General features: G+C 40.3%; 1 protein-coding gene across 1 annotated transcript; it reads right to left on the bottom strand.

The window, feature by feature from the left end:
* Positions 1 to 103: 103 nt before the first annotated feature.
* LOC149300418 (phosphatidylinositol 4,5-bisphosphate 3-kinase catalytic subunit alpha isoform-like) lies at positions 104 to 23,273 on the bottom strand. Its single transcript, XM_089485238.1, has 20 exons — positions 22,922 to 23,273; positions 19,585 to 19,794; positions 18,976 to 19,226; positions 17,149 to 17,394; positions 16,975 to 17,060; positions 14,757 to 14,862; positions 13,617 to 13,769; positions 13,392 to 13,526; positions 12,298 to 12,422; positions 11,842 to 11,923; positions 11,087 to 11,251; positions 10,386 to 10,489; positions 9,935 to 10,106; positions 8,030 to 8,136; positions 7,348 to 7,469; positions 5,062 to 5,140; positions 3,641 to 3,811; positions 2,693 to 2,810; positions 2,450 to 2,601; positions 104 to 374 (listed from the first exon to the last, which is right to left on the bottom strand). Exons 1-20 carry the CDS (start codon positions 23,271 to 23,273, stop codon positions 104 to 106), a joined length of 3,207 nt encoding a protein of 1,068 aa, XP_089341364.1.
* Between the last annotated feature and the right edge of the window lie 1,923 nt (positions 23,274 to 25,196).

Genomic DNA, 25,196 nt, shown 5'->3' with positions numbered 1-25,196 from the left:
GTATGTGCAATTTCCATGCAGCCGGCTTCCACTGGCTGTCTATGTGAACAGTGCAGGACCTGGAAAGTAGTTAAGTCTAAAGTATGCTTCATTGGGTCTGTGTTCAGTTCAAAGCATGTTGCTTTATCGTGTGGAAGATCCAGTCCATTTTTGTTGTCCAGCCACCATGGTGGGCATCATTCATCTGCTTCATGAAATATTCCAGCGCCTCTTGCTCGGTTTTGTCCAAGGCTAATGTCTTTCGAATGTAGGCAATGTCATCAAAAGATTGCAGTTCAGGCATTCCGGAGCCAAGCATCATGGAGAAGAGGTTGATGAAAAGGTTTGCATGCTGACGAATTGCCAAGTAAGCTTTATAACACATTTCTTGAAACCTAGACAGGGTAGAAGGATACATGAGATGATTAGTAACCTTGCTTTATATTTCTCGCTTATAGTAGTAGTTGCTTCAAAGTGCCACCAAAAACTCTGGGTTTAAAGGTTTGCCCAGCAACATTCAAATATTGATAAGGACACAGGCACCTCCGGGCTTTGCGGTGGATATATCCCTAAAGGGCCCTAGTACACTTTGTCTACTTCTGCACAGTTATACATGTTAAATGGCTCAAACTGCACCTTTATAACGTATAATATAATATAAACCGGTAAATCAGAGAGTTGTGCTTTACTGAATTTTAGAGATTGGTTTAGGCAATATTTTTGCACCTGTGTTGAAAACCGGCTTAAAGATAGAGGCTCGAGAGGAGTTGTTAATGTCAAAATCTCCAAATGGACAAACGCGGTAAATGGTGTTCCTCAGGTTTGTCCTAGGTTCACCGTAAAAGTCTTTATTTATGAGCTTGCAGTGGGTATTGAAAGCCACGTGTCAGTGTTTGCAGATGACACAAAATTACTCAAGGTAACAGTCTGAACTATATGTTACTCTGCTCCAAATTGTTGATGAATGCAAAGTTATGGATTTATATATAAATGTGTAAATTATGCTTTAAATGTGGAAAACATTAAATAAAAAGGATCTGGGAATAATTGTAGACAAAAAAAAAACCAAAAAAAAACTTAGCAAAAGTTTTCAACGTCAGGCAGCTGCTGCAAAGGCCAGTAAGAGATTGTAATGAAAAAAAAAAAGGTTTTGAATCACCGGAGGAAAGTATAAGTTTTGCCTCGGTGTAAGGCTAAGTTTCCACTTGGGTTTTTGTCCTGCGTTTTTTTTTCTTGATGAAAAACGCCAAGAAAACTGCCACTGCATTTTCCTGCGTTTTGGCGTTTTTTTCTGGAGTTTTTTCTGGCGTTTTAGCCTTTCTGTGGAAATTGCTTTTTTTGACCTTAGGCAGTTTTTCCAGCCTTTACAAGTTAGAAGTTTCACCCAGCTAAAAGGGATTAGGATAAATGGCAAGTATCTGCCCCCTGATGTCATTTACTTGGTAGAGTTCTACTTAAACGCCCCGGCGGACCCTTTTGTCACTTTTCTGTGGTTTGTAAGGCCTGCTTTATTCCGAATGTCTGCTCCTCTAGGAAGATTGGCCCCAAATGATGGTGCAAATTGTTTGCTGTTGCTTTTGGCAGGCAGGATCCAGTTGATGTGTCGCGTATGTTTGTTTGTAATGGCATGTTTGTTCCAAATGGTGTAGAATTCAATATGAACTTTGTTTTGTGTGAAACTGTTTGTTTCCAGCCTATTTCTCGTAGGACACACAGATACTGGGTCCATCCTCTGCATTGTAACTGTGGAAAAAACGCCATAAAAAACGCCAAGGCAATAAACCCACATGGCTTTTTCATGGCGTTTTTTCTCTCCCATAGACTTCTATTGGAGAAAAACGCCAAGATTTCCTTGCAAAAAACGCCAGAGTGTCAACATGCTGCGATTTTGAAAAACTGCCACAGAGCCCAAAAAAGCAGAAAAACGCCAAAGAGGACTGAAAAAACGCCAAACAAAAAAACGCCAAGTGGATATGGCATTCTGCGATTTCCTATTGAAGAACAGCTAACATCTGGCTGCTGCGTTTTTTCACAAAAAAAACGCCAGGTGGCGCTATTGGCGTTTTTATGGGCGTTTTTAGCTAAAAAAACCCAAGTGGAAACCTAGCCTAAATCAATAGTAAGACCAGCTGTTCTTAAAGTGGTCATTATGGAGCTTGAAAAAGTTCAGAGGTGGGCTACAAAGTTAGTAAGAGACCACCACAGTTATGAAGTAAAATTAAATTGGTTTATGTTAGAAAAAAGGTGTCATTGACAGGATATGATATTATAGTGAGAACTAAGATTGTGATTTTGGAGTCAAGAAGGAATTATTTAGGGTACAATTTGAAATTGCTTCAAAGAGGGTTTTTTTTTTTCCTTCTGCTGGATCAACAACAAGGTTGAACTTAATGAAGTAATTAACAGTTGACATTTTTTGATTAAGATAATTTAGTGAATCAATTGAGTACAATTTCATTTCTATGCTCACCTCTCAAAATCCCTGGTCTTTGTGCATTCTTGAATTCCTTTACTAATTACTATTAAAAAGTCTTGGGTTAATACAAAGGGTACACGCTCACGTTTGTACCCAAACTTTTTCTTCTTGTGATCCAGAAAGTGCCCGAAATCTATGTGAAATAGCTGGAGAAAAAGGGTAAACATACTTAAAACTCCAAAGATGTGCAACAGATAGAGGAATAAAACAAGATACGTGCATTCAGCGTTAACATACCTGCCCATTGTCTTTAACCATGATGTTACTGTTGTGTCTGTCACCTATGCCGAGGATAAAAGTGGCAACGCAGTATCCCGCACAAGATCGAGTGAACAAGTCTATGGCAGCATCGTACCTAATAGAAGACAGATCGAGAGTAAATAATTGGCTTTGTGATTAAACACTCTAGATCAAATATTCTAAAATGTCAAGATAATCTGGGAAGTGCTCACAACAACATAGCAAATACAGAGAAATCAATTTTAAAGGCTTTTGTTAGCATATCAGTCATCATACTGCTGGATTATAGCAATCTAATTACACATGGTGTGTTGCAGCAGTTAGGGAAGGTTTGCCACGTGCACAAAAACAAAAATTGAAAAAACAAGTTTATATATATATTCCATTGTAGATTCCACTCTGCTTGGTTTGTGAAGGACTAGGAAATACACCCAGCAAATAAAAACTTTGCGTATGAAAGGTATGGACATGTTGCCGAGACACACTGTCATATCAAAGGAAAAGAAGAATAAAGCAGATAAATTATCCACTTTCTCCAAAGGTGCACGCGAAAGATGGAGAAGCAAAGGAAACACTGCAAAGGCAGTCTTCTACCCAACACTGGCTAGGAGACCATTAGCGCCATCTGCAAAAGTGGTAAGAAGTCTCATCTGGGACATTACCAAGATGTCCCAGGGGGATGCTGGTCTACATCGATACAATGCCTTCAACTTAACCAACTGGGAATAAATGGGGCAGACAATAGAGAACAGTTGTCCCTGGAACTAGCACATAATATGAAGGAGGTTCCAATATTTTATGGGCACATGTCTTGCTCTACCTAGTTATACAGCTAGCAAAACACATCTACTAAGACTAATGGGAATGATATGCAAAAATGGCTGAATTTAAAAGAAAAGACAATGCCAATGTAGAAGCAACAAATATAGGTAAAGCACAACTCACGTTTCACCCTTGTTTTTATCCTTTAGCCACTGGTGTAACGTGTGACTGTTGAACTGCAATGCACCTTTCAAGCCTCCCTTGCATTGAATTTGCATAATCGTATGAGAACATCTCACAACTTCAATAAGTCCTACGCAATCACCAATGGATAGGCAACCATAAGGCAGCATCCTAATAAGAAAGAGCACATTTCCAATTTATTAAAAATCTTAAAAGACACTTATTTATTTGGTCAGTGGATAAGAGACTGCCATATTTTTGGATTGGATTAAGCTGATGTTGTAAATTACACCCCTTGAACTACAAAATGGCACTTTTTTAACACAATGTCTATTCATGTGTCGCTTAATCTGTAGCACATTTTAAATTTTATAAAATCGATTAAATATATAGACACACACACACTATGCAAAAGGTTTAGGCAGGTGTGAAAAAAATCTGTAAGAATCCACTAAAAATAGACATGTTAGTTGTGTATTTTTACAATTTAACAAAATGAGTGAACAGAAGAAAAACCTAAATCAAATAAATATTTGGTGTGACCACCCCTTGCCTTCAAAACACTCAATTCTTCTAGGTACACTTTCACAGTTTAAGGAACCCGGCAGGTAGGTTGTTCCAAACATCCTGAACTAGTTCTCCTGTGGATTTAGGCAGCCTCGGTTGCTTTTCTCTGTTCATGTAATCTCAGACAGACTCAATGGTGTTGAGATCAGGGCTCTGTGGGGTCCATACCATCACTTCTAGGACTCCTTGTTATTCTTTACACTGAAGATAATTTTTGATGACTTTGGCTGTGTGTTTGGTGTCGTTGTCGTGCTGCAGAATAAGGAACCTCCTCAATGCTTCTTACCTGCTGTAACCTTCAAACATTCATTCTTGTACCGCTATCCAGCCCTTCAGCAAAGAAACTGCCTTCTGTTACCGCTAGTTATTTCACATTTTGTCTCATCAGTCCAGAGCACTGCTGCCATTTTTCTGCACCCCAGTACATGTGTTTTCAGGAATAGTTGAGCCACTTGGTCTTCTTTTCAGGTCAGAGGTATGACTTTTTGGCCGAAAGTCTTCCACGAAGACCCCTCTCTGACTACTCCGGACAGTAGGTGGTGTACCAGAGTCACACTGTTTTCTGCCAATGCTGAGCTGATGGCAGTGCTGCACATCGTCCGATTGTGAAGGGAAGTAATCCTGATGCGTGGTGGGCACGCCAAACCTTGATTCAATTTAGATCTCCTTTCCACTCACTTTGCATTTTGTTAAATGGTAAAACTATTAACATGTTTATTTTAGAAAGCATTCTCACTTTCACAGTACTGTACATACATATGCATGTATTGTATATAAGCCCCTGTGATGAAGTACAACATACTAGGAAACATTTCTAGATCGTGAAAACAGGCTTTAAGCGATTTTGAACTCACCGTAAATCAAGGCCTTGATTCTGCCAAATATTTTCCATGATGCGTATGATCTGAAGTGTCAGCATATCTTGTCTTAAATCTGTAAAATAAAAAATGCCACGCAAGGCAACGTTATCAGTTTTGGCAGGTGATCTTTGCTCATGTTACAAACAATAATGTGTCCTTAACATACCCAGTGATACAGCTTGTGTATACATGGAGTTTTACAAAGGATTGCAATAGTGACACAAGAAAGGAAAGCACATTCACCATTACATGCAGTACCGTATTTGCTCGATTATAAGACGAGGTTTTTTTCAGAGCAAATGCTCTGAAAAATACCCCTCGTCTTCTAATCGGGGTCGTCTTCTAATCAGACCTCAAATAGAGGTCTGATTATGAGACTAAGATCCAGATCCCCCGCACCGCTGCAGGGGACCTGGATCCTCCTGTCTCCCCCCCCCACACTTACTTACCGGTGCTTCCTGCTGTATTGCCGGGGCAGCGGGTTGACGTCTACGCGATCCGCGTAGACAACGGTCGCTGCAGCCGGAAGGAGGTGTGGCTAGCAGCGGGGGTTGTCTGCGTCCGTCGCGGATACCTTCCCCGACTGTCAGAAATCAGAGTTCCCCGCACAGGTGCCGGAACTCTGATCTCTGACAGCCGGGAAAGGTATCCGCGACGGACGCAGACAACCCCCCGCTGCCAACTCCACCTCCTTCCGGCTGCAGCGGAAGGAGACGTCAACCCGCTGCCCCGGCAATACAGCAGGAATTTGGAAGCACCGGTAAGTGTGTGTGCGTGTGTGTGTTAAATGGGGGACATAGGGCATTTCTGGAATGCCTTATACCCCTATATGCCACTCTGGCACTTAGGGGGTTAAAAGGCATATTATGGGGCAGAGTGGCATATAGGGAGTTATAAGGCATTTCAGGAAGCAGAGTGGCGTTAAGGGGGCATTTAATAGAGCACTCTGCCTCCTGAAATGCCTTATAGAGTGCTCTATACAATGCCTTTTAACTCCCTTAATGCCACTGCCTCCTGGAATGCCTTATACCTCCCTATATGCCACTCTGCCCCATAATATGCATTTTAACCCCCTAAATGCCAGAATGGGATATAGGGGTATAAGGCATTTCTGGAGGCAGAGTGGCACATAGGGGGTCAAAAGGCATACCATGGGGCACAGTGGCATATAGAGGGTTAAAAGGCATATCATGGGCCACAGTGCCATATTGGTGTGGCAAGCCTGGGGGCAGATGTGCGTAACTGGGGGACAGGTTGGAAAATACAAGGAAATAAAAACAAAAAAAATATTTTTCTCAATCATAGCTTTTATTTAAAAAAATAGTTTACATGAATTAACATTTACTGGTAAAACTTTTTTCCTTTAGGGTCGTCTTATATTCAGGCTTTCTTTTTTTCCTAAGTTAATATTCAGATTTTGGGGGGTCGTCTTATAATCGAGCAAATACGGTATATAATATTCTTAGGGAAGAGAAGTGTTTTAATAATTTGGACACAATGCATACAAACTCTCCAAGTGAAAATGGCTCTATATCTAATCAACAACTCTACTTGGAAGCTGTATTGTGATTTAACTAAATTTCAGGAAAAAACTAACTAAACTGTTTAAATCAAATTGTTATATACTAAACGTTATGTCCTGTCTACCCATTGTACAGCGCTATATAAAATAATAGTAGTGTTGATGGTGGATAAGTCGCATACAATTTGGCTGTTGGATCTACAGCTCTTACTGTGTGAGTGGTCACAAGTGAGTTATGTTTATGCATGTAACATACAGTGCCAGCACTTTATGAAGAATACATTCCTTTATTTATTGTAGAACATACATCAAGATTAGGTAGGATAAAATTCAGATCAATATATTGGGAAGGTACTGATCTCTAATATTTAAATGATAACCAACAGTAAGGATTTATCTAGGCCATTGAGAAGCTTTTGTTAAAAAGCTATTCCCATCTCTTCCTTGTGGGGTGGAAAAAATTATTTACACCTTACAATGAAGCACCTCCCTTACAAAAAAAAGTCTTTGCCGTAAACTTCACTGTTAACACAATTATTCATTTTGAGCAGCAGCAACTGTTAGAGGACATTGGGGCACGGAAAGATAAGATATAATGGGTGGAGGTATTTGTAAGAAAAAGGCAGACATACCGAACAGCGTTATTAAAAGGGGCGAGAGCTAAAGAGGGTAAATAAGGTATACACACAAACATAAACAAGATATAAAATTGCATAACGTTAACTGCAAAATAACATAAGTTTACCACCTCCCCTTACCATCTCCATTTTTAAAGATGATCTCATTGTTCAAAAACAGCATCTCTGACATAATATCTGGATTTTCCCAGTTTAACCAGAGCGGTCTTTTGGCAGAAGACATTATTCTGCATTCTTCCAGCCTATAAAAAGTAACCAGCATTGACATCATTCTTATATTTACTGTGGTAGCTTTAAAACAGCTCACTCATTCGTTTCCTACATCTGGCAATGAATGACAAATGAAAACTATTAAATTATATAAAGTAAATTTAAGCAAAAATTATAAAATTATAAGTCCCTATGATGTCCCAAAATCTTATGCGACTACTTTTTTTCCTATGTAGGCCCAATAACTTAAATGACTCCATTTTCTTTAGGTGTTATATGGATATTTACATTTTTCCTATTTAAATCGATATAAAATGTATTTCTTTGCTTTTATAATACTGTGTAATATATAGACATCCGTATCAATTAGACAATTTTACTGAAACACAGGCTGTGCACAAGTAAAAGCACACACTGTTGCAGTCTTCAATAGCTCTGCGAAAAGGTGTTTCATGAGAATAGTTAACTGTAAATTTATCCTCCGACTACCATAATTTAAATTGCTGGAACAGCAGTCACACTGTCATGGGGTAAGTAAACGTGGTTAAAAACAAACAGCAAAACTGAGATTTAAAAGGTCTGATGTAAATACCTGAGGTTGCCCAACTGATGTGCAGGGTTCAGAGGTGAGGTAAATCCCTGCAATGCATCCATGAAGTCTGGACGCTTCATTTGTTCAACAAGGAACTTCATCTGAACCTAAAACACAATGTTCATTCCTTAGCCATTCCGACCAAGTCACGCCTGCTCACTGAAGTCTATGAATGAAGCTGCACAAACAACTGTAGGGCTGAAACAACTAATTGATAAAATCGATAATAATCGATAATGAAAATCGTTGTCAACGATTACTCCGTTACTGCCCTTCACTTACGCTGCGGCTTCTATGAAGCTGCAGTGAAAGTGCCTGTCAGCAACGGAGGTTTACAAAATACCAGGGGGGAGGAGGCAGAGGGGTGTATGGGAGCCACCCTCCCATACACCACTCTGGCTCCTCCCCCTCCCATACACCACTCTGCCTCTCTACCCAGCTCCCTGGTGTCTTGTGAACCTCCGTTGCTGACAGGAGGCAGAGTGGAGTATGGGAGGGGGGGAGGAGGCAGAGTGGAGTATGGGAGGGGGGAGGAGGCAGAGTGGAGTATGGGAGGGGGGAGGAGGCAGAGTGGTGTATGGGAGGGGGGAGGAGGCAGAGTGGTGTATGGGAGGGGGGAGGAGGCAGAGTGGTGTATGGGAGGGGGGAGGAGGCAGAGTGGTGTATGGGAGGGGGGAGGAGGCAGAGTGGTGTATGAGAGGGGGGGGGAAGAGGCAGAGTGGTGTATGGGAGGGGGGGAAAGGCAGTGTGGTGTATGGGAGGGGAGAGGAGGCAGAGTGGTGTATGGGTGAGTTATTGTGGTGTATGGGGGGGTATAATGAATTTCAGGGTAGCAGAGTGGTGTATGGGGGTGTAATGAATTTCAGGGAGGCAGAATGGCATATCTGGGGAAGTTAGAGTGGTGTATAGGGGAGGTAGAGTGGTGTATGGGGGGTATAATGAATTTTAGAGTGGTATATCAGGGTGCACAGTGGCATATAGGGAGGTATAAGGCATAAATGGGGGCGAGTGGCATATTGGAAGTTATAAGGCATATAGGGGGTATAAGGCATATCGATATTAGGCATATCAGGGGGGCATAACACATATCTGGGGGTAAAAGGTATATCAGGGGGCTCAGTTGCATATCACTGGCATATAAGGAGTATAAGGCATATCGGGGGCACAGTGGCATATCAGGGGGCATAGTGGAATCTCTGGCATATAGGAGGTATAAGGCATATATGGGGGCAGAGTGGCAAGCTGGGGGTCAGATGTGCATAACTGGGGCAGTTTGGTAAAGAAAACAAGGCTTTTTTTCTCAGTTTTTATTAAATATGAAAAATAGTTAACATATGAATTAATATTTACTAATAACTTTGTATTAAAACCTAGTTTGAGAAACACTGTTTGGCTTCTTGTAGCTTTTATTATGTCAGTAAAATAAGAAGGTGAATAGAGAGAGGCCATTGCAATAAAGAGATGAAAATGTATATTGTACGTTTTTATTACATTATTTTAAATGAAAAAAAAAATAGCATTTTTTATCCGATTAATCAAAAAAATAATCGGCCAACTAATCGATTATTAAAATAATCGTTAGTTGCAGCCCTAAACAACTGTCAAACACTGTGCAGACGAGCTCAACAAAACAATGCCAAAAAGAACTCTCATCACACTGGAACATTAAACGACTGGTTTCCTATAAGAGAATTCTTAACATGTGTTCCGAAAAACCTTAATGAACTAAACTATACATTAGTTATATTGTGGCTTAAGTGTATTACTGTCAATCTATTTAGATAACGGGAATTGGAAAAGTTGTCTTCTTATACGTTAATCTACCTTGTGAGACTATTGAGAAGGATGTGGACTGATCATGTCTGGGGTTCTTCTAAAGACTTTAGGCAATTAATATGTGTGTACCTTCTGAGTCTCATCTTTCTTTTCCTGTTTGAGAATATCTGTGAGGTTAATTAGCTTCTCCATGGCCTCCACTTGTCTGCTTAAATGCTTCAGGTACATCCCACATGCACGGCAGTAGGATTCCAGCACCAAACCAAACCTCTGGCTGACAGTCTTGTTGTGCATTTCCGACCTTAAGAGAACATTACCCACAACCAATTGAAGGACCTTGGTTATTTTACACCACATGACCAGAACAAATGCATCACATTTTTGCTAGACTATGTTGTCTTTCTTGTTCAATGTACTCTAATAAATGGTATACTATTTTTCTGGGCAAGAACAGTTAATTAGTCAACTAGGATTAATAAAATAAAGAGATAGTGGAAAACATGTTTATACACATTACATATATATATATACACATATCATAAATAGACATGATGGTTTGTTGATCAGCTGCATCACTTACTTTAAATGCCAGAAAAAGAAATGTCCTATTCTTTGATTCGTCAGAGCCTTCTTTAGAAGAAATCGCACTAGTAAATTATCCAAGTACTGCTCATATTTCAGCACCTGCAAACAGGAGCATGTGAGACTTACCATGTGTCTGTAACTTCATCCATGTTGTGCTTATAGACAAAACATCTACATGCTTTAAAAAGTTGTGTCTGTATTCCCCAAACAAGAAGTTACAGCACTCAAGTGCCCTGCGCAGTGTAATTTGTGCAAAAAGTGCATATGGTGCATTTGAGACATACAATTCAAAGTAGAGTTGCCATCTCAGCCATTTAAAACACGATGAAGCCGAGTCTGACAAATGCTGATCTGCAGTATGTAAAGCACAAACCTTACACATTTCAAATTCTACAAACGGTAGAGGTGGCAATACTACCTGGCAGCGTGAACCCAGATGAAACCCATTATAAGCATTAACAGCATTAGGGATTTGTTGATTTTTGGTTCTTGCATAGTTACAGAGCCCATGGCAATGCCAGTGAAGACCTTGCAGAGTTTTAACTGCATTTAATCCAAGTGTAGCCAAGTCTGCATTCAATGCAAGTGATTCCTGGTTTCAGCAGGCTAACTCTGCAGCTAACACTCGAATAGCGCTTTGCGAATCAATATCGTCTATACATAAAAGGTGCAATCCTGTAACCAAAGCAAACGTACCTGGACAAGCTGGATTAAATACTGTGAAAGCTTGTCATCTGTTAAATACTTCTCAAGGCATGTCACTGCAAACGATCGCACCATCCGATCAGGGTAATTAAAATCCAGAAGTTCCATTGCTTGCTCTGGTCGGAGTGCAGGCCACTCTTTAAGCAAGCAGTGCATCTTTAAAAAGGAAAAGTACAATATACACAATGTTAACAAAACACAGCCAGCTCCAAAATTCATATTAACGCCTTCAGTCCCCTATGGACGTACCGGTACTTCCAAAAAACGCATCCCAAGAATCCCCTATGGATGTACCGGTACGTCCTGCCCTTCTTGCAGCGGCAGGGACACACACACACACACACACAAAAATGGCAAAATTGCTCTGGGACTGAAGGGGTTAATGAATATTGTGAGCTATTGAAAGGCCTGCTTGTTAGTAAATAGAGAGATTACATCAATAAACCCCTGTCTCTCAAACTCAACAATCCTAGCTATTAATATATGTGTAGTATAACATCACACACAAATTCCCCACTTGTAATTTTCCTGAAACATCATTGTACAGCTCTGTGTAACTTGTTGGTGTTTAATTATCGACTTTTATTTAACTGTAAATGTCAACATTTTAAAAATGAATGATACATAATTAAAATTTTCGTGGCATGTTTATAACAGAAATGCTAAAAATTGTAGTAGGCTATAATCGATTAACTTAGCTCAAATTCCATGCCCAGAAAGCTTACTTACAGTAAGTAACCCCCTACCTGTGCTACATCATCTCTGCAATTCCATTTGACTGCAAGAAGCAGCTTGGGCAGTACTTCAGGGGTATTCAAACAATAATGCCTGTGAAATAAAATACAATGTGGTCTAACATCACAGATTCTTTAGAGAGGAACAAATACATTGACGGTTTTAAACTGAAGCATTCAATAAATTCTCTATTTCACTCAGATGTGAAATACATAGCCTTGAATCATGGCTTGTTATAGACTTCTCAAAAAAAAGTTATATAGAAGAGTGTTGATAAAAAGAAAAAAAATGACAAGCTTCTTGGTATGTTGTGGGCTATATCTTGCTTTAAAAGATGGAAACCAAGATCAAGAACTTAAATTGTAGCGACATATTTCATTGATACAGAGACCGATGTAACTTGAAACGCTTTCCCCCTGCAAAGACATGGCGGCGGTATGGCAGGCATGGTGAAACGCACGAGGTACCTGTGACTCCATAGGAATTCTTTTTCTTGTTCAGTGATTTCCGAAAGCGGGTCGCGGTTAGAAATTGCTTTCAGCTGCTCTTTGTCACACTCTCGGACTTCATGATCTCTCGCTATTCTGTTAGTCTGCAACACACAATATAGCAGAAATTCAAGCACACAAAGGTGTGTATTTTCACCCCCAAAGAGTATTTTATTTAGGGCTTTATTCATTAAAAGTTCTATTCCACCATTCACAAAGATAGCAATTTCTTGGACCTTATGGACCTTAACCATTGTCTTCTAAGAGTTCATAAGGAAGATTTTGCTACTTAAGAGAAATGTGAAAATAAATAGTGCTTTATTTAAGCATTCGGACTCTACATCTTGATTTATCATGGCCTCCTTATAAAAATATATATCCCTATATATCCTTCATTTCAAGTTTTACAGGGATGGGAAGCAGATGCTTCACTCAACATCAGAATTTACAGAAAGAATATAATGCGAATAAGATTTCACACTCATGTAATTATCATTCCGGTGAGGGTTTCATGTGTAATGATACAAACACAACAATCCAACCTATCAAGTCTATGAACAAACCAATAAAGCCACTTACTGGGTGTCCAAAACACTATAGGCTGTTGCCAAAAGATTTAGATGCAAACCCATTGAGACCACTCAGAAGTTTTGAGTGCCAAAGTGTGTCACTGAGTGCCTCATTAGTCAAAACCACACTCTAAATAGCTCAATCGAGTCATTGTGACTGGAACATAAAACATCTCTGGCCTGGTTCCCAGTTCATAACAATATGGAATGTGGTACTTACAGAATTGGTGGCAAAACCAGATTGATTTATAACCCGGTGCTTGATGTAAGCACATAAATAAATAAATAATAAATGTTGAACCTGTTTCTATGGTACTGAGCTACTATACTATTGTCCAATAATGCATATAGAAGGCTAAAATACACTGTGCTTCCTTATGGACCCAACATGAGCACCTATGTAGCAGCAGAAACAAGTGTGTTTACAAAAATGTACTAAGGCTCTATTGATTTAAACATAAAAAAACGTGCATGGGGGGGAATCCCGAAGATTATACAACTTACTATTCCCGCGTGGCTGTAATTGTAGCCCATTTCACGCTCAAGGACTTTATTGGCGTGATCTTCGACTGCAGCCATGTCTGGGAATTTGACTGGGCTGCTAAAGCAGTCAAATTCGAGCTCTAAGCAGGGGGTTTCCTGAGGACAGAATACATGCAACAATGATGTGCATTATTACGGTAAAGAAACTCGTCAAGTGCACCAAAAAACCCCAAAATATATTCTTACCTTGTTAGGATTGGATCCACTAACACCAATAGGATTGAGCAAATCCTCCAACCCATGGGGAACAGGCCACAAGTTTAGAGCCATTTTCCCAGAAACTAAAGTATCTGTGTAATCAAACAGATTTATATTGCCCCAAGCTAATGGACAGTGCTCCTGGAACGATACAAACAGCATGTGTAAGACAAACAGAAACACAGTTCATTAACGAAAAAGAAAACATCCTACATCGCAGGATTCAAATATCTTAACAGGTAACATTTTTTGGCTTGTTATAGACCTATATTTTTCAACAAACCTGTATTAAAAGGTACTGGGAAAACTGGAATTCCAAGAATTCAGGTACTCATGGAAATACATTAACACAGACAATAAATCTAATAATCCATTAATATCAATGATAATGTGCAGATGGATCATTAGTTCACTTAAATGATAACGTTAAATCATTCCTTGTGGAAGTTCTAAGGAAGTTTGTTCTTCTATGCAGGCAGAAATGGGTACACCCATACAAATCAATCAAAAATTACACAGAAATGTGTCAATCCTTCTGCTGCGCCACACAAGTAAATACAATAATATATCAGGTGCAGATCATTCTGTCTTTCCTGCATTGTTTGTACTAAATGTATTGCTGGTAACAAAGGTATACAAGCTTCTATCTGTAGCAAAGCCCTGTGTCGCAGTCTTAATTCTTGGCCCTACGGAGACAGCGTGCAGAAAATGGCACAGTCACAGGTTATGTGACTATGTCCCTGTAATGGAGGCAGGATCCGGCAGTCGTTGAAGGTAGGCAGGGGTAGTGGTGCGTTGCAGTATTTGTTGGTAAGATGTATGTGGGGGTAGAGTGAGTGCGCATGTTATTTACAGGGAAGTGAAGAAATACTGCATTGGGACACCACTCACCCTAGGCCATCTCGCATGCCATTGGGCTATTGCTGGAGAGCATCCATTAATGAGCTACCACAGTAAATAATTGAAGGCACCAAGCAGGATTATCAGCCCCGCTCCACCTAGACTCCTCAACAAAACTATGGTCACTAAGTCTTAGACAGCCACTTTCTGTACCATGATGTGTAAAACAGTGGGGGGGCAACAAACACCGCCTAAAAGAAATACACAGCCACAATGAAGTGTACTTACTTCCTTAGCACCCTTCCTGCCTTTCACTGAACAAATGGAAAGACAAAGGCGAGCAGCACGGGGTAAATCGGGGATGTACATGTCATAGGAAAGCCATTCATTCCACCTATTAATAACAAAAAGTCCACGTATATGATGAGAAAGTTGCAGTAAATACACAAACAAAACATTACATTCTGCAACTCATGGCATTCATTTTAATTACAAAAATTAACATTTTAAAATCACAACAACAAATAAGACATAATACTTATAGGCAAAGCATCATTCAAGGAGCAGTAAGGCAATATGAAAGCCAATAACTCATTACATCACAGATTCTACTGTATAAAACCCTTACTAGTAAAATTGCCATTAAAAGAACTACCAATTTCCCAACTTGTGATTTAAGTACACGAACACTGTCCCAAGGAAGCTTGTATTTGGTTGTCATTCTCATATTTAATACCTTGAGGAACTGCAGATTTAAACATAGTTTAGAGTGTAACATTGCTCTAAACTGACGAGAGGCCAGGAACATAGGTGAACATTATGTTTAATAGCTGGGTCAACTAGTGGAGAACCCAACATTCAGCTTGGCTCCAGCTCACAGATTAGAGGAGAAGAACGAACCAGCTCAAACCCCTGCTTTCCTGAGGTCCTACTTCTGACTCGCGCAGGTTGCCTTTTGCGTGGCTCACCGTGTCACTCCCACCGTGCACACCTGGGGTATCTCAGATACAGAGTGTTTGCTTTTTAAATAGTAAAACCACAGATATTTTCACATGAGAACAAGACTGTTGAGACCAAAAGCTGCAAAGCAGACAGCTGTCTTTATGGCCTCCACTGGGCTGCATTACTAGATACAGATCAGTGTCTTGCTTGCATGTCACATATTGTGGCACAATATCTTTAAGGACAAACGCCCTAAATGTCTTCGTTCAACTGAAGATTGAGCCTACACTGGTTATTCAAGTTTTTATAAATAAACAATAAATAGCAATTCCTTTGCTCTATGGCTTGTCATCAGGACCGGCCTTAGGGGTGTGCGACCTGTGCGACCGCACAGGGCACCATGGTAGCAGGGGCGCCTGCCCGGGACTTAACTTAAAACATCGGGGTTTTTTTTTTAAATTTTATTTAACATCATTCATGTTAAATAAAGTTTTTAAAAAAAAACAAACGATGCTTTAATCTAAGTCCCGGGCAGGGGCGCCGAGCGCTTGCTCGTGAAGTTCTCAGCAACCGCTCGGCGCCCCTTACTCTCCGTGACTCTGTCGCGGTGCCGGCATCTCAAGTTGAGCGCCGGACTATTCCGGCTCTCAACATGAAATGCCAGCACCGCGGCAGAGCGAGAAGACTGATGCCTCCCGCTCTCACCGCAGGACTCCGGCAACAAGGTAAGTGAGGGGGGTGTAGTTTGAGGGGAGGGGGGGGGTGTAGTTTGGAGGGGCAGGGGGGGTAGTTTGAAGGTGTAGCTTGAGGGGGGGGGTAGTTTGAAGGGGCAGAGAGGGGGAGGCGCCAGAGGAGTAGTCCGCACAGGGCACCACAACGCCTAAGGCCGGCTCTGCTAGTCATTTATTTGATATACCCAGTACATTTCCTATTTAACAACTGTCCCCTTACAAACAGCACAGAGGTGCTCTGCAGAAGTTTTAGCTGGGGTGGGCCACCTTTTAAACCAACTTCTGCAATGGGGTTTGTTTCCAATCTATTTGCATGATAGAATTGAATTTCCAATTAGTATGGTTAGAGGTGATCTATATTACAGATTATTAAACGGTGGTAGTTAAAGCACAGATATGCACCAGAGTTTATCGCTTCATAAAAAATGTCTTAGATCTCTAAATATGCATTTATACCTCGACTTGTGTTTCTGGAAAATGTAAGCCGTCAATCCGTGGCAGCAAAGTACTTCCAATGAAATCCATTAGGGAAGACTTTACACATGCAAGCTGGATGGGACTGGAGGCGCGTAGATCACACTAAGGAGGGTGATTTGGCCAAATTCATCTATTACAAGGCATTTAGTTGGGGCGGCTGAAGTGTCCATTTCAATGATTCTTAAGTGAACCTTATTAACCCAAATCCAACTATTTATCAGCCATAGGATTTGGGTGGTATAAGAAAGACCCCCCCAAAGCATTGATAACAAAATCACTTGTTTTCAGGGATTCTTCCAAAAGAAGCAGGACACTTAATGGCAGCAAAAAACATAAGTCTACAACATAAGTATTACCTTGGGTTTGAACATGGCACCCTCTGAGTGTTCACATTGTCACACAGCGGCTCCACTCCATGATAGATACCAGTTCGGACATAGATCTAATAAAAAAAAAAAATCCAGTGTGAGGCTTACACACGTTTGCATTCATTTCTGAAATCAGGAGGTGAAGATGTACAGATAGTTTACCTTATCAATGTCTCTAATGTTTACGTTTACATAAGTCGCACACAGAATTTTGATCCGCAGAGTACTGTTGATTGCCCACAAGGATTTGGCGGAAGCTTCGCCGTTCATGTAAGGAGTTGCTGTTGATATGCGCCTCGAATAAGACGGCATTGTGAAAGTGTCCACTGGAATCTGGTTGTAAAGGCTGTCTTTGGCCATTAGCATTAAATTGGGCATGCGACCGAGCATTATACAGCTTCGTATATACTGAAATATAGAAGTCACGATAATGTCAATAAAAGTGATTTGAAAACATTTAGCACACTTGCTCTCATTCTAACAAGATTTGATCTGCTAATGAATGAAGTCTCAAAGGCTAAAAAGATTTTAAATGTCACCAAGGACAGCTCACTGAATTAAGAGACCGGCAAAGGAGCAAGTTGACAGAAAGAATAAAATATGTTTTCTGGGTCTAACAGATGCAAACACAAGAAATGTATTCAGTTACAGGAATTTGTCCATTAAACCGGGAAAACAGAAATACTTTACAAAATGTGAAAATGTTATTTAAAACGAGGAACTCCTATGTATTAAACACTCACACCTTATTTTCTTCTCTGTATTGGCTTGTATATGAGATTGCTACATGCATACGCCAGGCATGTTTACATTCATTCGCTACACACATTTCCCTTCACAGAAATAAGCATTGCACCGCTTTACTACCTGTGAGCGTTTTGTGCATGCAGTGGGTGTAATCTGAGGGACCAGGAACACCATTTTAGATCACCAAAATAGTATTAGAGAAAGCTTAGCAAAAAGAGAAACGACGTATTTCTACTATAAAATACTGTTAAATCTGCAGAGTCTATTCACTAAAAGGAGACTTAGCAGGAGAGTTCTGGTTTGAATTTCCTCTATTCAGTACACGTCATGAAGGGCCACCAGGAGTAGGTTTCTCTGGCAGAGAGCTGAATTGACCATGTATGGGGCATTCGGAACAGTTGGTCACTGATTGAACAACGTATTATACAGAACCTCCCAAGATGTCCCTGCGGCAGAAGCGCTCGCTGTATTGGGCCCTTCACAATGTTTAGCGAATCGAGGCAGTTAAAACCCCAACTCTCCTGCAAAGTCTCGGTTTAGAAAACAGACCCAAATGTTTGCCCTTATGAGGACACACGGATGTTATGAATCACTTTGACCTGGGGGATAGTTACAGAAGTTTTAATTATTTGAGTAAAGTAGAATTAGCAAATATATAAAGAAAACATTCTTGTTTGAAATGATCACACACATTTTTTAGAATATTAAAAGCGCAGAAAGCACTCCCTGTGAGTTGCTGGAATGGAATACTGCCGTGAGATGGGATCTTTTACACAGCACAGGTTCTTTTGGAGACTTTCAAAGATGTCCGGGTCGCACTTTAATTATCACGGGCGGGTATTTGACAAACAAATCTTAAAATACACCGTGGAGGGGGCTCCAGTGTTGCAGACCACTCACCACAAAAATCATCGGCATCGAAATACATCCCTTCAATACAGTATTAAAAAAAGAAATCTGCAAACCCTAATATCCAGTCAACATTAAAAACGAAAGTAGTTACTTTGGGACAGGGCTGGGTATGTCTGAGTTTAATGGCAGCAACTGTATAGTCACATCACAGATTTAACAAGAAGTGATTATAATGAGAACAGGGCCGTTCTAGATGTGGGGCACTTCAATGGTTTTTTAGGGTGATTGACATTTGGAGCAATCTCCCCTGGCCAGTCAATATGAATATAGCCCTCTCTCTAAACCATGACTTCACTTAAGTAATAAACAGAAAAAGCACCCAAAGCTCACCTTATATTGGCTCAGCGGATACTTTTCCAGCAAGTATTCATCGCAGCCGCACACTTTCAGAATGTACTTCCCCTGGTACTCCAGAACGCAAAGCTTCAGCTGCTCGGAGGACAGTAACATGCTTCTCGTTTTTTTCCTAATTGCTTCAGCTATGACATGTTCGGGGACACAGTCATGATTGATCTTCAAAGAGTACTTCTGCTTTTCATTGTTAGGGGATACAATGACCCAAATAACCACAATTATTTGCCCTGCAGGAACATAAGGCGTTTGCCAAATTCAATAACAACCGAAATCATTCATACAAATCAATGATTATAAGGATTATTGCACTTCGTTTTCTCACCCAAATCAAATTAGCTTTGCAAGGTGACAAATATCATTTGGCCTGCACTAATATATTTATACATACATACACATTTCCAAAGCGTTAAAAATGAGTATACCTTAACTGTAGAAGTGTTTGATCAATTTCATAAAATTATTGTCCTAACATTAGACAAGAGAACAAAACAAAGAACATATTTTTCTACTCAATGCACGGTCATTCACAAAAATGTCTTGTACCCGGCCTGGGGTGCATAGTAAAACAGTGCTTTCGTTGCTTACCTTTATCTAGTTTACTTTCTATGTGCTTAGGAAGCTCTGACGAGGACTCTACGTTGGGCGGATAAACATAAAGTGCTCTGCTGATGGGGCCGTTGGCATCACGAAGCTCTACTGCATCTTTACAAACATTCAGGATATTTTTACGGAAGTCCTGGACCTCTGGATCCTTCACCAAGTCAAACTCACAAACCGGCATGCCGATGGCAAAACCTTTCAGAGAGAGAGAGAGAGAGAGAGAGAGAGAACAATGAATATTTTTTCATATTTTCAAATAAATATAAATGAGTAATAAATTTAAGAACATAATATGTACATCGCAGATACATCTACGACAATACATATATAAATACAGTAATATACCCTTAACCCTAAAAGGATGGACTCTCAATAATATATGGAGAACAATGAATGTTTTCTTGCCACAGAATTGTAAAGGTTGTCCGTGTGTTTCACGCATCCGTCCGCAATACAGGTTGCAGGGTAGTGAAAGTCCCCGTTACAGATAAGAAACATACTATGCAAACCACTAGCAATCTGGAGTTCCGGCTGCTAACCGACTTACAAAGAGTACTTTTTGTCTGTCATTTATTACTATAATAGACTTGACGTACTAAACTTTCAGCGTGTAACAAACTACATCTGTTTTTCAATTTTGAATAGCACATAAGTAACACGATATGGTTGAGAGCATACGATAAGCACGTTCCCACATTATAGGTTGATGTATACATGATGATAATGTTAGGGTTGGATCTGCTCATGAGTGGAAAACTACTGCAAACGCACAAGTGACATTTAATTGATGGACAGATTATGATGAAAGGAGATTTCAAATCAGCAAGTCACGTGCACACAATTTATATTGACTACCACAAGTGATTTTGCTCCTAGTTTATATTAATCACCAAAAACGAACAAACTACCAATAATGGTAGAGATACGTGCACTGTACATACAGAAACACCAAAACCTATTGCAAGGAGAGCACATAAAGAAAAAAAAAGTTATATACAAAGTAAATCTTTAATAAACAATATGATTTAAATACATATAAAAAAATATATATATAATATAAAAGCATCTCGGCACCAAGATACACATAGGAAGGTACATATGAACAAGGGCACAGGACTACAGGAACTAGGAGGGAAATACGTATGTATATGAAGGCACAAATAAGACACACAAGGATGACCACAGCGATAAAGTGAAAAGGAACAAATGAAATAACACACTGCAATGGTACATCGGTGCTCAAAAGTTACTAACCAACCTAGAAACAAGGCTGAAAACAGCAAAAAGCCTGGTGATGAATGGTGCCAAGTCCAAAACGTACCAACCCCAACGTACGTTTTGCTGCAATGAGCTTCGTCAGGGGGCATCCTATATGTGTCTTGGTGCCGAGATGCTTTTATATTATATATATTTTTTGATATGTATTTAAATCATATTCTTTAATAAAAGATTTACTTTGTATATATATACACACCTTTTTTCCTTACATGCTCACCTAGTTTATATTGTAACAAATTGAGCTCCCTTTATTATTATTACTTTTATCTTTTATTTGTATAGCACCAACCGTTTACGCGGAACATAATACAATACATATATTCAAGGGGTGCGACAAGACGAGAATTGACAGACCAAGACAAACCGATACATTAGGTGGAGAGAGCCCTGCTCGCAAGTTTACAATCCTGAGGGAATGCTTCTATTCATAACAAGCCAATTACTAAAGTATTTTTAATAATATCGGAGCACATGATGAAGTTGTTTGGGGTAAACATTTATCACTGCTCCTGAACTAAGGCATCACTAATGTGCATCTCTATTATTCTCTTCTCAAGGAGCATGCTTTTTCGCAACAAAGAGTCACATGGCTTGTAAACAGTTTCCTACTGGTACCATCTCGTATTGATCAGCATGGACTCCTGCGTGGTTCCTAAGTGTGGCTATAGTGATAACACGCACACACGGCTCAGAGTAGAGGACTGCACTGGGAGGCGGGTCCCGCCAAAAAACTTGCGGGCGTGGGCGGTCTTGCTGGGGCTGCGGGCGGGAGCGGGCGGTCAGGCACTGTACCTGCGGGTCCCGGTAATCACGCGCAGTCCCGCAAGGCTGCCTTCTTGCTGCTCCCTTACAGTGTCTCCTAGCTTGCTCCGCCCAGGAACAAAACGGAGTCACGTGATGTGACGTCACTTCCTGTGACTCCGCCTTGTTCCTGGGCGGAGCAAGAGAAGAGACGCCGTGAGGGAACAACTCGAGGGCAGCCGCGCGGGACTGCGCGGGAAATCAGGTAAGGAGGCGGGCATGATTGGTCACAAATGTGGCGGGAGCGGGCGGGATTGGCCACAAATGTGGCGGGAGCGGCACACCCACATTGCGGGAGCGGGATTTCAAACCGCGGGAGCGGGATTAAAAAAGTAGTCCCGCGCAGGGCTCTAGCTCAGAGTAGAAAGTCCGTCACCGTGCTTACAATGTTGTACTCTCATCTAGAATGCACGTCTGCGATCATGTTGGATTCCAACGCATTCTACTCCATGCAAACGGGTTCCACCATTGTTTAGTTACAGTTAGAAAATACGGATTTTGTATAAATTAACTCTTCCTCCATGCACTAAAAACCAGGAAACATATTAAAGTGTGCTGCACGTGCTCGGTAACATTCCTATTTCAGTCAATAAGAGAAGAGCCCCCTCCCTGAGATGAATGGGAGTTGCAGCAGCACATATTTGCTGCCAGCACGCGCACTCCAATGGGAAAGCTACAGAGCATGCAGGAAAACAGACTTCAGTGTGCATTCAAAGAATAGAGCAGTGTTCTGCCACACAACTAAGATGACTTATTTGCAGACCACCCTTCTGGCAAGGTAAATATACCTTTATATATACACCCATACATGCTTGAAATTTGCTAGCACAGCGTATATATATATATATATATATATATATATATATATATATATATATATATATATATTTACTGTGGACGACAGGTCCACTTTATAAGCAGTTTAAATATTCCATTCTGTATATAAGATATAATCACATTTAGTCTTTTGCTTTACAAACTACACAAGACATAATGGAGCATTTACATTGGGGGCTCACGCAATGACCTGTTAGGGTGAGTACACGGGCCCAGACACTGGACCACAGCTTATAAATATGCGACAACTGAGGCATAAAGTTTTAAAACGTGTAATCAATGCTATCCACATACGGTAAATGACATCCAGCCACATCTGAGAAAGATAAACAATGTAAAATATCACAGATCCCACCGAAGGCAGGAAGGAGGGTGTCCATATACTTGCAGATCCTACAGATCTTACCTATTTCTCGGTTAAGAATTTTTTCTTCTCTGTTGCCAACGGGTTCGATGACTTTCAGGAAAGGTTGAAAGAGTCGAAGATCGCAGAGGCGGCGCGTCTCGTCGAAAAACTCCTCGCGTTCCGCCTCTTGTGTAACACTCACAAAAATGTAAGAGGATTCGTCTTGAAGAAGGTGATACAGAGGATACTTCCTGGCTTCTTTAAACAGTTCATGCTTAATATTGACAAGAGTCGCCTCACGAAGGCATTCTAAAACTACCATCATTCCATTTGGTAACAAACATTCCACCAGTATCCGAGGGGGCATCAAGTGGATGCCCCATAGTTCACCCGACGATGGCCTGGGTGGCATGATTGACAATGTTTTTTGCCTACTTTATCTTCAGAGGATGGTATCAGAGAGGCATCTCCAAGCATAAAGACCTAAATCAGAGAAAAAAAAATAGATTTAGGATGGGAGATACTTAAATCATAACAGAAATAAGAAGTATATATAAAAGTATATTAAGGTAGTAGTAGAATTAATGAAAGGTGTGCATGTTTTGAAAGGGGTAAACCCTTTGACTCATCTATCATACAGTACATTACTAAAGCATGTTGTCCATGCACCAAAAAGCATGACAACAGATAATATAAGAGGCTTTCCGTATTTATGAAACAGGAAAAGAACTTAGATGACAAACACAGCTGCACAGACACAGACAAAACATATCATGCTGCAGCAAATACATAAAATGTAACACTCATTCATAAACGGCAGAGTGAGTAATGGGTAAACCTGCCAAACCCGACCACAACCTACAAATACAATCCACACCGACAAAAGAGCGGCCCATTTCATAAGTAGTGGATCGATATAGGAATGCTATAATTTACGTTTAAAGGACTTGTAAATAGACTTCATATAATATATATATATATATATATATATATATATATATATATATATATATATATATATATATATATATATGACACGGCTGTGGTTTCAAGTTCAGCCTCTGCATTGTGTGCGGTGATGGAAATGATCGCCAGGAAAGGGTCCTACAAATTACACCATTTTTAGATCCGTTTAGCTTAAATGTGCAATAGGAATTCAAAAATGGTCTGAAGATCCGATCAAACACTAATGACTGGGCAGCTCGTTTATGGTGCGAGTCCCCATGAAGGTATTGGAACATCATGGGATCACCTAAGAGCAAAGCCGGGCAGATTTGGATAAACCAAGTAACACTTATTCTCTGGGGAAAGATACACGTAATCGATGTCTTGGCCAATCCTTGCAGTCTTTACTGTATATTTATATTTAGGGTAAATCTGTTCAAACTTGTTTAGTCACGTAATTGCCTTATATACATAATACCATTTTTATTGCTTAGGCACCATAAGTGTATAATTATACAGCAAGTGATTTTATTTTGGCAGAGTTGTACAAGGAAAAATAAAAGGCTTTAATATTAATACAAGTTGGCGAGGAGAACAACAAGAGTCGTTTGGGTTACATTACAACTTGGTGAGAGTGCAGTAAAAAAAAGTAGAAAATCAAGAGCAAAATGACAGCGAAGGGGGAAGTTATAATCATGAGTGACTTTCCTCTTCCTGATATCAGTAGCTGGCTGTGCCCGGAGTGCAGATCTTCTAAACTCTCTACTGGGATTATTGAAAGCGAGTAGTTGAGAAGCCAACTTGTAAGGAGGCCATATTGGATTTAGGCGGAAGTTTGGGATCTAGTGATCATCAGTCGGTGTGAGTCACACCACACAAAAACAATTTCGATTTTAGAAAAAGTGACTTTTCTAAAACAAAAGTGTGTAAAGGAGTCATTCTCAGACTGGAGCGGGTCAAATGGAGTCACCGGTGGGGGTTTCGTCTTGAAATTTGTCAAACAGTTAATGGTTCACAGGGAGAGGCTGTGTCCTTGCCAAGGCAATTTTGTCTGTATAACATGGTAGCTTCTAGAACGCAGGTGCTAACAATGTATTTAAGTAACATTTTCTTTTATTTTCTTAAAAAAATGTTAGCCATGTTACCCAACATTCATTGATTTTGAGTTCCAGTGTTTAGGCAACTATAATACAAAGTTTTGCGAGCGTATAGATAAGTGGAGGAAGATATCTTCACGTAAGGGGTGTGAAGGAAAGTCAAAGCACTCCCGATTGTGGTGCACTGGACCGGTAACATGTACCGTACATACAGAAGAACGGCAAAGAGGTTTGCACAAACGATCAGGCACTATTTGTATACATTAATAAAGCATTAACTTATTGTGACATAA

The sequence above is a fragment of the Sceloporus occidentalis genome, unplaced genomic scaffold, assembly GCF_023333645.1.
Source record: "Sceloporus occidentalis isolate IW3139 unplaced genomic scaffold, rSceOcc1.0.p SCAF_25, whole genome shotgun sequence".
NCBI classification, from domain to species: Eukaryota; Metazoa; Chordata; class Lepidosauria; order Squamata; family Phrynosomatidae; genus Sceloporus; species Sceloporus occidentalis.
This window is presented reverse-complemented; position numbering and strand designations above follow the sequence as displayed.